At 35.2% G+C, this 17,767-nt stretch overlaps 1 protein-coding gene across 2 annotated transcripts in view; it reads left to right on the top strand.

The window, feature by feature from the left end:
* The first annotated feature begins 11,163 nt into the window (after positions 1-11,163).
* Positions 11,164-17,767, top strand: part of LOC119639548 (dystrophin) — a 179,578-nt gene continuing 172,974 nt past the window's right edge. The window contains exons 1-2 of one of the 2 annotated variants that reach the window (XM_038036990.1): positions 11,164-11,494; positions 16,367-17,760. In XM_038036990.1, the coding sequence (XP_037892918.1) occupies positions 16,368-17,760 (1,393 nt within the window). In that variant the 5' untranslated portion in view covers positions 11,164-11,494; position 16,367. Of the gene's footprint in view, positions 11,495-16,197; positions 17,761-17,767 lie in introns of both variants that reach the window. The other variant, XM_038036989.1, reaches the window with a different exon arrangement.

The raw sequence follows: 17,767 nt of genomic DNA, 5'->3' as shown, positions 1-17,767 counted from the left end.
TCTTTAGGTAAACATAATGAGAAACAAGAAGAAGAAGAAGAACAGAAAGAGAGAGCAAAGCAAAGGTACAAGCAAAAAAGTAAGCAAAGAGAAGGCAAACAAGAACATAAACAAAAAGCAGGATTTAGATGAGGGCGTTGATAAAGAGCGAAGGAAATAGAGAGACACCCCGAGAGAGAAAAACGAAGAGAAACCGGAAAAATTCACCAATTCCAGTCTCACTACTTATATCACGCGGATATTCACCTTCATATTGAAATGCGCATGCTTGGGTTACAAGTATCTTTAGGGTCATTAATTAAAATTTTATTCCTACAAAAGTTGAGGCTACTGATGGTGGCTCTCGCTAGCGGTCAAAATAAATGCCAATTTATGCTCTAAGATGTCTCTATTTCTTAAAGAGCTCCGAAAAGATGACATTAATTCAAATTAAATATTGACAACGTTTTCTATGAGCATTTCTTTCGTCAAACGTGGAGAAGTTTCTTATATTTCGCCAAAAGGAATTTATTCATTCCTTGAATTATATGTTGAGAGGTTTGTCTTGTCCATCAAGACGTTCAAATAGGTTTTAAATTAACTACTCCTGCCTTGTAACTGATCCAAAATAAAGCTACATTTTCTTATAGTTTTTAAATATTTTATCACGAAGTGTTGAATTCGATAAACTTTATCTCCCAGTGGCCTCAAGAGCTGCCGTTCGGCGGTTTGACTTTATTTTGTCTTCATCAGCTTCAAGTGCTTCAATAGCTGGCAGAACGAGCTGCCTCTTCAATATCAAAATTGTAGGAACGAAATTTTACAAAGCACTGGCTTTCTGCCAATATATTGCCTCCGTATATTAAGTCGCTGAGAATGAAATTCGTAATTAAAAATATTAATAAACATTAAGAGCTTATTAGAAATGTTTTTTGTGTTGAAAGTTGCACAAGCCATAAGAAACATTTATAGTGTATTCGGTTGCTGGGTTACTACAACACAGCAGGCAGTGCCAAACGAGTTCGTAAAATTTCGTAAAGATGACTTTCACCTCACGATTAAGCCACGAGTTCGCGTGAGAATCGAAGGTCACAGTTGAATCTATGTTCAGAGCGCCTATGGATTATCGTTGAAGTTTGCTGTTAACGAACAAACGATATTAACTCGTTTAGCTGAAATCGGCTAAAATCAGACTACAAAATTTCCGGTAGACCGGGCGGATTCAATAATTTTTTTCTTGTTTGAACAGTATTTTTATCTTTCGATACTAAATAAAAGAATAATGGGTTGTCATTACCCATGAATTCCCTACGCCACTTGAATTTTAATAAATAAGATTGTACATGAGGATTGGGCGAAGAGGTGACCTGATCCGAATCATTGGGCTAAAACATGTCGATGTACCAAATTTCGTAAAAATACCTCAAAGAAAATAAAACAGACAAACAAACAGACGGACTTAGTATGACTTTCTGAATCAATTGGTATGATAAAAAGTGGGTCTATCTCAACCTATTAAATGTGTAAAAACTTAATAAACGCTTGTACCATAAGCGGTGTAAGGTGTAAAAAGTAAAACATACCGAAAATACTGCTCTCTTCAGCTTTCCACATCTGATAGGGCACTAAACCCAAGCTATTGCGCAAAAAAAAGCCAACTTCTCTACAAACAGCCTTTGGTATACCAGCTGTCGACACAAATATGTAATGAGAACGCAAGTCATCTGTTGAAAAACAAAAAACGAAATGGTTTTCCGAGCACCACAATAAGTCTTTTGAGAGATTCGATTTTGATGAACTTGAAGATTTGTCCACATGAACCTGCAGTGCAATGGATATCGTAAATTGTTGTTGTCATTTTCTTTATAATTTCAAATAACAAAGCAAGAACGAATTTTTGATTCTGAATCTATTTCTAAACTTACTTAGTATTTTATTAAGTATATAGAGCTTAAATTCATTTCTTTGGGCGGTTTTCCTGACTTAACAAAAAAACAAAAAAACGAATGCAAAAAGGCAAGTCTTCCCTTCTCTCGATCCGGTCGCAAGGTCAAAATACGGCTGTTAGAGTAACATTCTGAGACATTTTTCTTCGAAATTTTCACTGACTTTAATTTAAAGTCTTCTGTGTTGAATGGAAATTTTTTATTAAAGGCATTAAAAAGTGAAATTTGTAAAGCAGCAAAAACATTATAGTCAGTCACGACCAACTCAACACCAGCAGCGGAAGTGGTCGACAGTTAGTGTTCATCCATTTCAAAAATTGCAATCTGTAGATTGAACACGAAAATACATGGGCGGATATTATATTTACAGGCGGACAGGCGGACAGACAGGTCGAAAAATTTCGATGAATTTAGTATAATTTTCTGAATTATTTCGGATTCTGAATGGATCAGTGTAATAGAAGGTGATTCGATCTTAATTCTGTGCAGGTATTGCATATACTCCCGGCAACTTAATATACCTTACGTCATTCGGAATGAAGCGCCTTTTCGTCCTTTTTTCCTTTTTGATTTATAGAAGCTAGCGATGTTGGGTGTGCTTCGCAAGCAAAAATTCTTTTAGATCGACCAAGACACCTACGGTTCCGTTTATTATAGTAATTAGTTTCGTGCCGCAAAAACGATTCGAACTCTTGAGAATTCCGACAACAAATCAGAAGACAGAAAGATACATGGACGAAGGCATTATTTTGAACCGTGTATAATAGTACAATAGACGTCAGAAAGGTGAAGTTTATATACGTAAAACTGCGAAATGAGTCCTAAGCAAAATGCATTGAAACCGCACTCACTTCCCAACGTTAAACAATAATAATTCTTCCCAATATTTCTTCACTTTCTTTACTTTTTTGCATTAATTCGTTATAAAAATTTTTAATTATTATTTTGATTTATGACGCTATTAAAAATAGCATTGGCGCGGCGTTTCCGTCTTAGGTTATCCTGTAACATAACTTGTATGTGGATTCTGTAACACACTTGTTAACCCCTGATACTCACCGGGCATTTACACTTAAATACTTTCTCGCCTACTTATACTAGTTTTTCTAATGTTGTGTTTATTTACATGTAGACCACTTAACGTTGGAGCGTTAGTTTAGTTTAACGTGCAAAGTATGTCCGATTTTCTAAAGCGCTGGTAACGAGGAGAACATAGCAAAGGCAGAACAGATGTGCGAAGGAAAACACAAACCCCAGAATAGGTGATAATTGGTGCCTACTTATGCTCTTCGCCTTCGGATGCTCTTGCGCCAGTGATAGCCAAAGCAGTTATGGAAAGAAAATTTTGTAATAGAAACAAATGTCGTACGTTACCGATTGCTTTATAAAGATCCTTTGTATTTAATACACATCAGCTACTTTCTCCTGCATAGATTTAATTTATAAAATAAAATTATATGAGTATTTAACTGCACTTAATTCCTTCACATTCTGTAACTTAACACAGTTTTTTTCTCCTTTGTCGCCTGGAAAAAACGCTTCCTTGAAGCTAAAGTTAAAAACTTAACAAAGCAAAACCAAAACCAAAACCTTTGTAGCCTATCAGGCAAAAAGTAGAATCAGCACCTGCTTGTTTGCGGGATGTTGTGGAAAAGCAAAAGTTATATGCATGCATTTGCGTAAAAAGTATCTTTTGAAATAATTTTCTCCATTTAAGAAACACTTTTATGCACGCAAGACAACTCGTGTGGATCTACAACACCGCAAGCCAAAGAAGTTAAACAGAGAGAGAGAGAGAGAGAGAGAAGTAAAAAAAAAAAAAAAAAAAAAAAACAAGAACGCTTGCGATAATTTCTGTAACATACCCCTTCAGCAGAGACGTATTTTGAACAACTATTCAACACAAATTCTAAGGCATACACAAATGAAAAATTAAATTCCTGTTATTTAAGTACGAAAGTCAACTGAAGTAGAAGAATCAAGAAATGTTTTATCGCAACGCACGAACAAAGAATATATTAGTTTCGTCAAAGCATTTGTGATGCTAATAAATACGCAGGAAAAGCCTAGCATTGCTTGGATTCCTCAGACATCTCAACTATTCTTTCCGAGTCTTTTTGGTAAAAGTTTAATAAGAAGTTATAAGAGGTACTTGGATATGTCGCTGATGGGTAAGTTGCAAGAGTTACTAAAGTTTATAGGGGCACGGATCTAACCAAAAGAAACGGATAGGTAAAAGCCGCAGCCTAGTGAATGCCTGCCTAATTCGTTAACGTTGTTGTGCCTTTACGGATATTGAGAATTTAAAGAAATGTATACCAGGCCCTGAGTGTTTCTCCAATTGGATTGTCTTATCGGTTTTTGCGATAATTGGATGTCGATAGGAGGTGCTATGCGTAGCGAATGCAACCCCAAAAAAAGAACGTGTCAAAGGCAGATAGTTCGTACTGTTGATGAGATTTAAAAACAATTTACGTTCGCTCGTTTAACTGTCAAATTGCTTTTGTGCTTGAACAAGTATTGAAAACCCCAACTGTTGAGCAAAATAAAGCTAGGACTCGTGTGCCTACATAACGTACCAAAATAAATCAAAATCGTGCTAGACAGATGAAAATGAAAATCCGGAAAATTGAAAAATTTAAATTATGGTTCTTGGTGTTAGGTGTACAAATAAAGTCTGCAGGATATTGGATAAGATTGCGATCCTTACAAGCTGTCGTAGAGTATGTAACGAAGTATAAGAATAAGATGGACGTCAATAAGCAAATGCACGTTCTTCTCTTCCATACTCTAAAAGATTCGTGCAAAAAATGTCTTTCTTAAACACGATGAACGCCCTGAAGCTCAGCGAAATGCATTGGGTGAAGTAAGTTAAATTTGACTAAAGGAAAATCCAACACAAGTTAGCAGGCAAGTCAACAGGCAATTTCAATTCGACTGCAGACAATAAGAAAGGCACAGAAAGAAGGAAAATGTTTTCCTTAGCAGCTATTCAAAGAGAACAACAATCGGAAAGTTGACATGTAGTTATGTTTGTTAAGTCGTCATAAAAGTGTGAGAATTATCCTCTTTAAGTTAGTCTGGACAATAAAAAACGGATGCAAAATCGAATGTTCATGCCCAGAAAGCGCTACCTCTTGTTTTTTTTTTTTTATTTTACTATGACCGGGCACACAGGGGATGCCCTGCATTTGTGTGCCCCTGTGACTGCAAGGAAGAAGGGCGAAAAGCGAAAGAAATAGAGAAGTGGTGAAACGGTGTAGCTGCGACGAAAGAAAAATTATACGCACTCGCAATCGGAACCCGCGAATACTGCTTTCTTGGTCGCGGAGGAAGCAAGTAGGTAAGTTGGACAGGAAACCACCCCCGCATGCAGCTTAATCTCCACACCTGCTTCCTTCAGAGTATCATATGCTCTGACCGATGTTGTTCGACGAAAACGACTCGATATCTATTCTGCCGCGAAAATGCGAAGTTTTTGCAGCGAAGACATCTGTAAGGCAAAAGAGCACTGATAGTGATAGCCAGTGTTTCGATTATCGAAGCTTTGTAACAATTATAAACCAATTTTTAATTTATGAAAAAATACAGAGAACTTTTTCGTACATCTGATATCTTACAGCTCACTGAGTTGAAATCTAACAAAATTCTTAACCGAAATATTTGAACATTTTTTATAATGTAACGGCTATCCATCAATCGATCGATAAATAACTAAAATTACTTGATATTGTTTGTTTCTCCACTTGGAAGAGTTGGCCTCAGATTATTTGTTTTTCGCTTATTACTTTGCTGTATTGGCCTAGTGACGAAATGTGGTTTATGGCTATCTGGTCTCTAAACAAAAACTTGACGTAATTTAAAAATTTCATGAAACCTTTTCCTCTCTATTCGATTGGATTTATGAGTTAGGAAGCGGCACTCTAATGCACAAAATTTATCCGCCCGTGCTTATTTGGAGACGATTTGGAAATTGAAATCTGTTTCAAATAGAATTTTCTCAACAGAACTACATATTTAGTGAAAATCTTATGAATTTTCCTGCACAATAAATATCCTTAAGACAAACAGCACGAAAATCGTTAAGGGCAAAATGGATGGATGAAATAAATGAGCGTATGAGTGAATATATAAAGGGAAGGGAAGATAAACTATGAAAAAAGGGAGAAACGATTAGAAAAAACTTACTTTCTGTTTTTAACTTAACGGGAAAATTATGGGTTAAGAATAGCTCTTGTAAAAATTTATGTTAATGACGTTGAGAAAGAGCGTAAGGAAGATGAAGAAAAATAGGAAAACAGTGCGGGAAGCGGGCGAGTAAGAAAACAAAGACTAATTAACAAAAAAAGAAATAAGAAAAAACAAAGAGAAGAGAATGGTTAGAAAAACTGCTGCCTGCTAACAAGGTGCAGCATAAGAGCAAAGGAAAAGAAAAGCATCGCACATGGATACATACACGCGTACACAAACAGACACTTATATAACATATGCTCACAATTTGTGCACTGATTTGTACTTTGTTTTATTTTAATGTCAGAGTGTTTGTAATTATATATATATATATATATATATATATATATATATATGTACAGTGTGCGTGTGCGTATGTGTGTATGTTTAAGTACAAACATAGGTATACACGTCCTTGTTGAACGGTGCCGAGTTTCGGGTTTTCAATTTCAGCACTTAATAGTGCCACTACTTTCAACGACATGAAACGCTAAATAATGTGAAATTTACCTACAAAAACTTACATGCATACACACATATGCTATGCATGTATGTACGTATTTTATAGTAATGTGATGATTGTTTTAGTTGTTCTTCTCCTTCTGCGAAATAAATTCCTATTTTCGGTTGTGTGTACTTATGAAGGGTGCAACGTCCTTTTGTTTGCTCGTTTGTGTTTAAGCGTATAAAAATCTCTGTTTGCGTGTGTGTGTCTGCGCATTGTTTGCCTTAAATGCACATAAAATTTCGTTAATGCATAATTTTAACTCCTGTTTGGCTCATCTTGGCGTATGAATGTTTTATTCCTTTGTTACTTGCACATCGTGGAATCGTTTTACCCAAAATGTCAGCGACAGAAATATCCAAAAAAAAAAAAGGAACAACCAAGTAAAGAACAATTAGAAAACTTGAAAAATATTATTTTACGATACCATTGCATTCTTTCTGTTATGATGCCTGCGTTCGAATAATGCGTATGCAAAATATTCCATTATTATTACAACAAATTATCCCGCTGATGATTTTGCGGCTTTTATCAATAGCGTGCAATTTCAATGTGAATATTTTTCTTTAGGATAAATTTTAACATTAATTATATTTCCAACGCAGTCTTTACATTTGTTATGCAAAAAATTTGCTTTACATTTACATGAGTGACATATTTTTGTGCAGCATTTTCAAATGTATATAAAACATACTTTGAGGCGTTTGCTTGAAAATTTTTGGAATATTGCTAAAATCATCTGATTTGTAGAAACTTTCAGAAATTCAAGTAAAATTTCATAGATTCTAGTGTAAGCGTAATCTTCGCCCCTCGTAAAGCTTTATGCGTTATTTACACTGGCCTTTTTGCTAGAATGCTTGGTAGATAAGTTCTGTGTTCAAGAATTTTTCTCTCCATTCACTCTATTTGCTTGATTTAGCTCCATCTAAGCATTCGCGGTCAGGCCAGGAAGCTGTTTCGATGAAGAGATTTTGACTCTGCGTAAGATTTAGACCTGAAGGGATTTGACAATTTGTTGATCAAGGCATTTCAAGGCATTTCAAGGCATTTAGAAAGTGAAAGATTGCTTAGCAAGTGCGTGCCCCTTCGATCCAAGCAAATAATAAGCGGACAGAATCGCAACAATGCAAATATGGAAATAAGTAGCAATCGAAGGTTTAATCGCACTTTCCAGTTTTCTCAAGTTTTCTCGTACGGATGGATGGATGGACGGATAAAAAAATACTTCGCTTTGCATTTCTTGAACGATAATAACGGACTTTCTTGGTCTAGCAAAGCGCAGCTTATCCTATTCTTGCTAAAGCTATTTAGTACGGCATAAACGTTAACATTTTCGTTGTTAGAAAAAGTAGTTTAACGTTGCGGTGCTGGATGGTATCACGACTGGCTATTGTTGCCAGATGTCACCTAGTGGCAAATTCCGGTTGTCAAATTTTCATCCCTAGTGTGCTATTACTAAAACGTGGCAACATATAATCAGCAATCATACTTACAATTGAAACGTTAAAGGCTTCCTTATAACTCGACGATTAAGAGAAAGAAAATTGGAAATTTAGACAACTTAGACTCAAAAAAATTGTTTTGTTTTATTGCAGAGAGCGCGCAGAGCCACTCGGTCTAAATGAATCTATCGCCGGACTTCCACGTTATTGTATAAAACCGAATCAATATATTAGACGAATTCGTTAAAACAGGTGTAAGACCATGTAAGTTTTTCTCGTGCCCTCCCTAACAGAAATTTTTACGAGTATTACTCAGATTGGTAACAATTCAAACTGAAAATAGTGTTTCCTACGTAGAAAATAAATATTTCCATGTAAACGAAACAAAATATTTGGTTCCTTGGTATATCTATTATATACGATGTATGCGAATATCGTAAATCGTATGAAAGCACATTGCACATATTTTAAATTATGTTTTTTGCAATTTGCCATTAATTTGTACGTAATTCTGCATAGACGGGGTATTTACGTTACTTCGTTTGTCTACCGCTATCTGTAACCCTTCCTCAGCGCGTATGGACGGAGGGACAAAGTAAGACGTTTTTTTGCACATTTTTATGTAACATAAACGTATGGCGAATCTAATAAAAAAGTCCTCAAAACGTAGGCTTAAGTTGCCAGAAGTATATGTACATAGAGCTGTAGCGTATTAGGTTTTAAATGCGAGAGCTACTTAAAAATAGAAGGAATGTGTATTATATCGTTCCATTTAATTAACTTTATGCTATGAGGGCAAAATAAAGCGAATCTTTAAATCTATGAGGGGGATTTTTATAGTCCATTTCAAAAATTTATTAACTCTGCAGCCGAAAGACATAACAAATCTTGTTTTTCTGTTTTTACAACGCACACATACAAAAAAATTAGTTTTCCATATACCTGAGAGGGGCGAGCATCTAATATGTCTTTGATTAAATTATTGCTGCGGTAGAAACTGAAAGTATGCCGTGATGTTTTCCTAAGCAGCGAGCCTTCTCTTCAGTTAATGGTTGCTATTGAACACTCTAATGCAATCAGGCATAAAACACCTTTTTATGCATTTTTTATTTCTTTTACGAGCCTTGCACTTCGTTGGCATTGCTGGTGAAGCCTACGGAAATTATCCATTGTAAAGACTGTCTTTGATGCTTGACTCTTAGGAACTAAACGCGATGCGCTTATGAAGAAGTTTTTCGTTTTTATAACAACTTGTAATGAGCTACATACGACTTTTGAGATTTATTGAACCGTTCGCGTTGTAGTAAAGAGTTCCCGATGAATGAGAAAAACTTTATGAAATCATTATTAATCCTTTGATATGTAATGAAATGAATGAGTTTTATTAAAACGCCCGGAAAATCAGTAAATAAATGAATATATAATAACGACAACAACGACAGTGGCAAACACTACAACAACAATAGCAATGATTACATCAAAGCAAAGCGAAAGGGAAAAAATATGTGTGTGAATGAATTCATGAATGCTGGGGCTTATTGGTATTGGTGTTCATCACTCAGCTTTTTTTTTGTTCTTTGTAGTCCTATTACAGTTTTTTTTTTGTCTTTTTTTTAATAATTTTGTGGTGACATAAATTTTCTAGTGGTAGTTGTTGTTGCTATTGTTGTTGTCGTTACTGCTGTCATTGTTGCTTTTATCACCCTAAACACATGTACGTAAGTGACACCATTTATTATCGGTTCGTGTGTATGTTTCCTATTTTTGTATGAACAATTTAATAGAATCGTTTTTATTTTTTTTCTATATCTGTAGAGAAAATGTAGTTTCCACTACATTTACTTATCGGTGGAAAGCCACAACATGTTGTTTTAATAATTGTTGTTTGTCTGTTCGCTTATGCGTTGTTTTTGCAAATTTTCACAAAAGCAAACAAACACATGCAAACATATATATTCACTCGAGCAGTTTCAGGAAAAACAGCCACATTTGTTACGGAATAATGTGAGAGTGAGAGATGCAAAGCAAAAAAAAAAAAAAATATATATATATGTATATATACGCATATATATATATATACATATATATATATAAGAGGTGAAGAGAGTAAATTTGTTGTGGAATTTATCCAACAAATTCGTAACGGAAAGCAATCATTTTGGAAGTACGTAATAGGCAGCAGGAGTTCATCAAGTGAACCTCTTATCATTTTTATCTGCTCCTTATCTTTTGGAATTTAGTCAAACTACTGCTAGAGCTCATTTACATCCGCAATTCTTCTCTTCTGTAACTTCATGAATATCTTATCTCTTGCAACTTAAAATATGGTGTAATATTTTCATATTCACCACTAGCATTGATATTGCAGCTCCATAAGCAACCACCAGGCTAGGTAAAGTATACACTATTTTGATCACCTTACGTCCGCACCGCCCTTTGTATACTAAGGTTAGGATAAAATCCGTGAAAATTCGAAAAGAATAACAGACTATAACAGTTGCTATAATTTGGTAACTAAAACCTAAAATTGGCTCTCGCAAGAAACCATTTATTTAGAAAGCCATGCATAGAAAGTTTCGCTTAAAAGCTAACCTATTGAATGGGGATGACTACAGAATGGTATTTTCATAACCTAATGCAGAAAAGCGAGTAGATCCATTACAAACTTCAGGCACATTTCTCTCTTAGACAAACTGTTCATAATTGCATAATTTGCTGAAAATCATCGATCCATTTGAAGGGTATTGCAAGGATCTGCACAAGCTGAGTGGAAATGCTCTCTTGCTTAGGATGTTTGCTTTTTTTTTTCTTGTTTATATCTGGCAAAAAACACACACACTCTCCAAGGGTTGATTTTTGAAGCATTTCCCGTATACAGAGAACGACTACAGAAATTTTTACTACGACAATTGTGGTGAAGTATATTCAGAGTGAACACTTTACCGCAGACTTGCAGACGTGTTTCAAACAGTTGACGTGATTTTCTATATTAAATGAAACAAAAAAAAAAACAACAAAAAAAAAGCTACATAAAAACGGTTGTGATTTTCTTTTTTTATAACTACTAACCAGAAAAAAAAAACTCGAATGGAAAAAAGAACTTAAATAATTTAAAAAAATATTCTCTTAAGAATTTCGATAGTTTCTATAACGGCTTGAAATTAATAATAATAAAAATAAAAAAATATTTGAATGAAATTTTTCGGACATAAAAAATCTTTTTTTTTTTAAGCAAATCAATAAACCGGAAAAGGGTGGCTTTTGTATTATCATAACAAATTCGCTTGTACATGTGTTTGTGTTAAAGTTTCTACTATTCTAATTTTTCATATCAACAAATTACTAGAACTACAAAAACCTTTCATTCCACGCAAAAGTAATAAACAATTTTTGTAAGTGAACACAAAAAAAAAAAAAAGAGGAAGAAAAATCCAATTGAAAGAATTAAAAAAAAAAAAAAGAAATTTGCTGAACGCAAACAAAGTTTTGTGTTTAACATACATTTAGGCTGAGCCCCTATACACTTCCAAGGTTACCGGTGTTTCTTCTTTTTTTTTTATTTTATTCTCATTTTCTAGTTACTTTAACATTGTGTGCAGCTCTTCATTTTCTACTATTTGTATAAACCTGTTTATTTTGATTGAAAAGCTTCCATGCACACACATCCACTACAAACTACACTTTTCACAATTTATATGAGTGTGTATGTGTGCGGTTTTTTTTTTTTTTTCTTCTTTTTTAACAACACTTACTCCCTCACTACACTGGCAGCTCATGCTTGTGCCACTAGACTACGATTTCATTCAAAATACTTGCAATCAACTTTCAACGGCTTTGTTAAATGGCCTTTAAATTTTATATCGTCTATTTGCCTATATATATATACATACATACATAACGTGTGTGTATGTGTATATGTACATACATATATATATTTTATTGTTGAAATGGTTTAAATCTTATTGAAATGATGACGATTGGCAGGGTCTTTGAATAAATTTTAACATCAATTTTTAAATTTTAGCTTAAGAAAATTACTTACCTTTCGACTTCGTTGTAGATCACAATTTTCAAAGCCCGCAAAGAAAATAGTAATTCAGTTGAAGGTAATTCAATGGAGTTGAATGGGTAACTAAATAAATTCCTAACCATGAGGAATTATTTATGTAGACATTTAAGACCCAACTCATTCACTTGCAGCATGTTACGAGAAGAGCAAGGCAGAGTCTAGAATGTATGCCACGTAAATCTATACGGTTTAAAGACGCGAGTGTATAAAGAGGCCACATGAAGATACTCTCTAAAGCTTTCCTTATTATCGGTCACTTAGCCTTGCGATATTATTTAAATCTATTATTCAATCTATTGTCAGTTGAGGCATTCTTTGGTATCTTGCCACGCGAGACTGAATGCCGCGTGTTTTGCATATTTACATGCACCCTCTTTCTCGCTTCCTTGCCTACAGTCGTTCCTGACCATCGCAAAGTATACGGAAAGTACACTGACGAGATGGCCTTCTAAAAAACGAAAAGGGACATTATTCTAAGTGATAGGTATCTAAGTTTTACGTTTCAAGTTGAATGTAGTTTTTATGGGTTTCTTATTTTCTGTTTAATTAATCCAAAGTACGCTGCAGGTAATTACGATCAACTGCTAGAATTAATTAGCTCAAGAAAATACTTCAGATATCATGAGAAGCATTGAAAAACATCTTATGCTTTGAAACTGCTATTAAGAAGTGGACTTTCCATGCCCGCTAGCCTAAGATGAGTGTCATTTTGTCAAAAGATGCATACATTTGCAAAAGCCAATGGCAAGCTTCAGGAACCCTGCAAAGAGTATATGTTCTTAAACAGTAGCAAATTCTAAATTCGTTTAAGCGTGTCTGTCTGTCCGCCTGTCTGCATACGTGATGTTTGCGATTGCAAAAATGGGCAAAAACATTGAAAGCTCTTGCACGCAGATTGGTATTGAAATTGGGCCAAATCGGTCAAAATACGCGACCATAGTGCAGCGTAACCTAAGACCCCATTTGTTTTCAAAAATACAAAACATTTCGTTTTTATTTGCTCATTACTTACAAAGTAGATAGCTGGGATACGAGGAAAAAAATCGACAATTATATTCTTTGGGTGGTCCTGCAAAATACCTGCACAAAAATGGAAAAATCGGCCTGGACGCCTACTCAGTATTGTAGAATATGAAAATGTGGTTTTTTTAAACGTTTGTGGCAGTGAGAAGAAACCTTCAGAGATCATACAAAATTGTAGCATTATTGTTTAGATCTTTCAAACGATTAGCGACTTTAAAGAGTTCTAGAAACCCTCCTCAGTCTCCTCAGTTCTTTTCCGGACAGCTGGACAGATTATGTATTAATGGTTGATACTAATTGGTTTTTACCAATAATCGGAATTAATGTCGCGCTTGAAGTCTGCTTTGCTCCTTTGCGTCAAGAATTAAATATTATGCTTTTTTTTTTTAACAAAAACAATGTCAATCGTTCTAAAATATAAATATTATGTTACGTTATGTTATTGAAAAAGTTAAAGCTGCCGAGAGTACTCTCACTTTTCATATGATTGTCATTAACTGCCAAGATTATTGCTTGGCATTAAATGGAAAAGTAGCCTTGAACTATTTCGGCTAAGGGTTTGAATTCAAATAATGATTATGGTAAACAAAGTATTAACCAAAGAGAGTTGGCAAAGAACAAATATTATCTAAAATACTAATAGCTCACTGAAGAACTGGAAGCAGCGAAAAAAACCTTGAAATTTAATTGCTTTATAACGCCTTTCTCTCAAGTACAATAAAATCGTAGTCATTTTGTATTTGTGTAAATTTAATTAACGCGTACCGCACATTTATTCCCACTATTTTCTTATCTTCTTCATTAATGAAAATGTACTTCCATTATTGTATTATAGTAAAATATTAATTTTATATTTCTCTTTAAATCATTTTCAATTCACCTCTCTCGCCTTTCCCCTTACAAGACCAGACCATACAATAATGACTAAAAGGGTAGCATATCTTTAAGGTGAGATAAGGCTTTAAAAATCGAAGCGTGCATTTGAGATTATTATTGACTCGTAATCTTAATTAAAGTCAATTATCACACAATGGCATCTCAAAAAATCATACAGTTTGTCTTCATCCCTATCTATAATCGATATCTATGAGAAAGTTCTGATTTAGTTTCATTTCGATGAGAGCTATTGTAAAGGAAAGAATTCCTACTTACAGAATTTCTTTCAAAGAAAACAAAACAAAAGACTAACAAAGGAATTCATTTAATGCTCGTACACCTGACACAACAGCATTTATTGTCTAGAGGGAGAAAATTTTACTTTTTTTTTGCTACAACTAAGAAATAAACTAAACAAAAGGGTTGAATTTTAGAAACAAAGTTTTTTATTGCAACTCGCTACTAATAGTGGAAAGAGCAGAAAATCTTAAGAAAAAGGGAAAATTTTCTTGCAAAAAATAACAAAAAGAGAAGAAGTAAACAAAATAAGGAGGCGGAGGATTTGTAAGGAGAGTAGAAAGAAGATTTTTTCAAAAAACCATTTAAATTTATGCAATTTTTCAAATTTTAATATAAATGCAACCGAGTAAGAAGTAATAGGAAGGTGTAGACACAAGGAAACATTTACATGATTATTTTTCATTATACAGCTTAAAATTTTTGCATGCTTTGCACAATTATGCGAATCGTGCAAACTCCTCTGCCGTTATTTACTATAGAGAAAAATAGCAAAATACACAGGAAAAACGGAAAGCAATGAAAAAGAATATTGTATAGGCCTCTGTCAATGAAAACAGAAAGCAGAAAAAAAATTCATTTGAAAAAAAAAAGGGTGAGTTTTAAAGGTTAAGAATCTGTTGAGCTCCCACCCATAAAACTGAAAATTACAGGAAGTCAGAGTAACAAAACAAAAAAAAAAAAAAAAAACAAAACCCATAAAAAAAAGAGGAATAATCATCAACACATGCAGGCATATGTAAAGCGATGTAAGCAACAGCAAACAGATGAAAAAAGGCAGGAAAATACTTTACATACATATGCATGTACATGGAGTGCCTGAAAGTAGACGTTAGAAAAACAGGCATAACATCATAAAACCGGCTTTTGTTAGCAAGAGGTGAGATATATTTTACATCCATTGTGGTGAATTGGAATTTAAAGGAAGGCAAAGCGACAAAAATTGCGCTCTTATGTTCCGAAGAGCGGGAGATAGAAAAAAGAAAAGAAGTTAAGAGCAATAACGTAGAGAAAGAGAGGACATATGATTGCACTTTTAACGTTGGCACGTTGTTAAGCAATTGTCTGGAATAAGTGTTGATTTTAGCGTTTCTTTCGCTTCTTCATTTTTCTAGTGTTGAGTTTCTATTTGATAAACAAACTCATACCAATATTTATTCAACTACCCTCAAACAGCAAATGCCGGTTTAATTGTAAACCTTTGCTGGCTTAATATGTTTACAAAACGTTACACGTATATGGTAATTGTGTGGATGATAAGCGGTTAAAGAAATCCGTTTTAGCGCCCAAAATGTTATTCATTGAAATTTTTGCAAAGAATAGTGGATACATAAGTGAAGTGTTGTACCACCAATGGTTTCCAGATTAATTCGCTTCTTCCGTGAGCTGGAAAATTTCAATAGAAGGAACCTTAAAAACCCTAAAAAAATATAAAATAATTTACTCAAATAATTTGAAAATGTTGTTCTTTGTAAAGGCAAGCAATTTGCTAAATGGCATAGAAAGTAGGTCATAAAAAGTTCACTGAACAATTTTGCTTCACTTTTCCTATTATTTATAATCTGTGCAACATTTTTTTTTTATTATTTATTTATTTATTTTTTTTTATCAAACTTAAGGAGAAACAAAATTTCTACAGTATTCGAAAAAATTTCAAAAGTTCAAAAAAATTGTAGTTAAACTTAAGCTTTCAAAACATTTACCTTCCCTATCTTGCGACTCACCTTAAAATTAAAAGGTTCTGCAAGAAGAATTCCACCATGAATTTAATTGCATTCAATATTATCGAAAAAGACTTTATCTCTCGCTTGAATTTTGTCAATGGTGTAGAGTTGATTGTACTTTGACAGAAGAAAGCCTAAATGTATGTTAAAATGTGTGTTAATCAAAATTTGTGGAAGAAGTAGACGAAATGAAAGTAATCCAGTTTTCAAATTAAACTCATTCAAAATCAAATACGCACAATATCTACTTGTTATAATCCACTCTATTAATCCAGTATGACGGCGAAAGCTAGCGATAATGATATGAATAAAATGGCTTCTGAGATTCCGCGTCTTAGTTCCGAATTGGCTGCACAAGCTGCTCTGAGGGCGCAGCAAATATTGCGTAAGCAAGCTTCTCAGGAGGATTATACTTTAACACCACCAAGTACGATTGGTAAATCAAATGCGCCATCGTTGTTAGGTCAATTGCCTCCGAAACCAATTGGATCTGTGCCACCACCATTGCCACCTCAGCACAATAAACCAGTTCCTGCTATACCAGCTCGAGCAGCTGATCGTGCTACGCCCCCAGAAATACCGCCCAAACGTCACAGCTTAAAAAGTTTGCCTGATGGGTTTAATTTACCTCCACCTGGTCGGCAGCCACCTCCGCTACCCAAAAAACCTGCATCTGCCCAAAGCTCAGCACATAGTAGCGCACAAAATTCACCCTTAGCTATAGCGAAATTTAAAGAGAAGCCACCTCTACCAGCCGATAAGCCGGATATAAAAAGGTCTTCCAATCCTTTTGATTTACCGTTAGACAAAAATGTCCCTTCGCCAGCACCGCAAAGAGCTAGCGATGTCAAGAAATCGGCGGTTAATGCGGTTGCATCGCGGCTCTCCCCTACCGACGACTTTGGTTCGGAAGATGCCCTGCGTGGCATAGAGAGTGGCATTCGTAACATGGAGCGAGCAATGCAAGAGCAAATGAATTTACGTTCACTGGAGGCTGTACAAAATAATTTCGATATACAATTCAAAGCAGCTTTAAGTACAGGTGGACGGCATATATCTTCTGTTAATATGCGAGCGGCTGCCTATGAGCGTAATCTTTCTTTAGATGAAAACACTAGTGCACACAATGCTGCAGCTGCTGCTAGGCAATCATTTGAGGAACTCAAGCATTTAAGGGCACAACAATTGCAAAATGCTTCCACCAATAATCTTTCGCAACTTGAGCAAACACAACAACAAGCCATGCGCTCAACAATCGAACATCATATGCGCTCATTGGACCGCAACTTACCCTTGGAATTACAATATAGTCGTCGCGCTCATGCTCAAGTTGTGGCACAAGAATTTACCAAGACCTCGAATACGAGCACCACAGTAGCCCCTCCAGCAGTTTCGCCCATCCCCTTGAGTAATGAATTCCGCGAACACATACGTCAGCAACTGCTTGGTAACATACCTGGTAATGTGGTGCATAACACAGGTCAGGCCCCGGGATCCGCAGCGGCTGCTGCTCTGCTGCAGCATCAGGCACAATCGCGAGCAGCCGCGGCAGCAGCTGTAGCTCAAGGGGGGCCTGTAGCCGCCTTAACGCGTGAGGAAATCCGTATGCGGCGTCGCTCGTCACACGATGAAACACAAGTACCACAAAGTGTTTCGCCAGTCCTACCGGGTATGAT

Source organism: Glossina fuscipes, unplaced genomic scaffold, assembly GCF_014805625.2.
Source record: "Glossina fuscipes isolate IAEA_lab_2018 unplaced genomic scaffold, Yale_Gfus_2 112, whole genome shotgun sequence".
In the NCBI taxonomy this organism is placed as follows: Eukaryota; Metazoa; Arthropoda; class Insecta; order Diptera; family Glossinidae; genus Glossina; species Glossina fuscipes.
The sequence above is the reverse complement of the archived record's forward strand: the minus strand, read 5'-3'. Positions and strand labels throughout refer to the sequence as shown.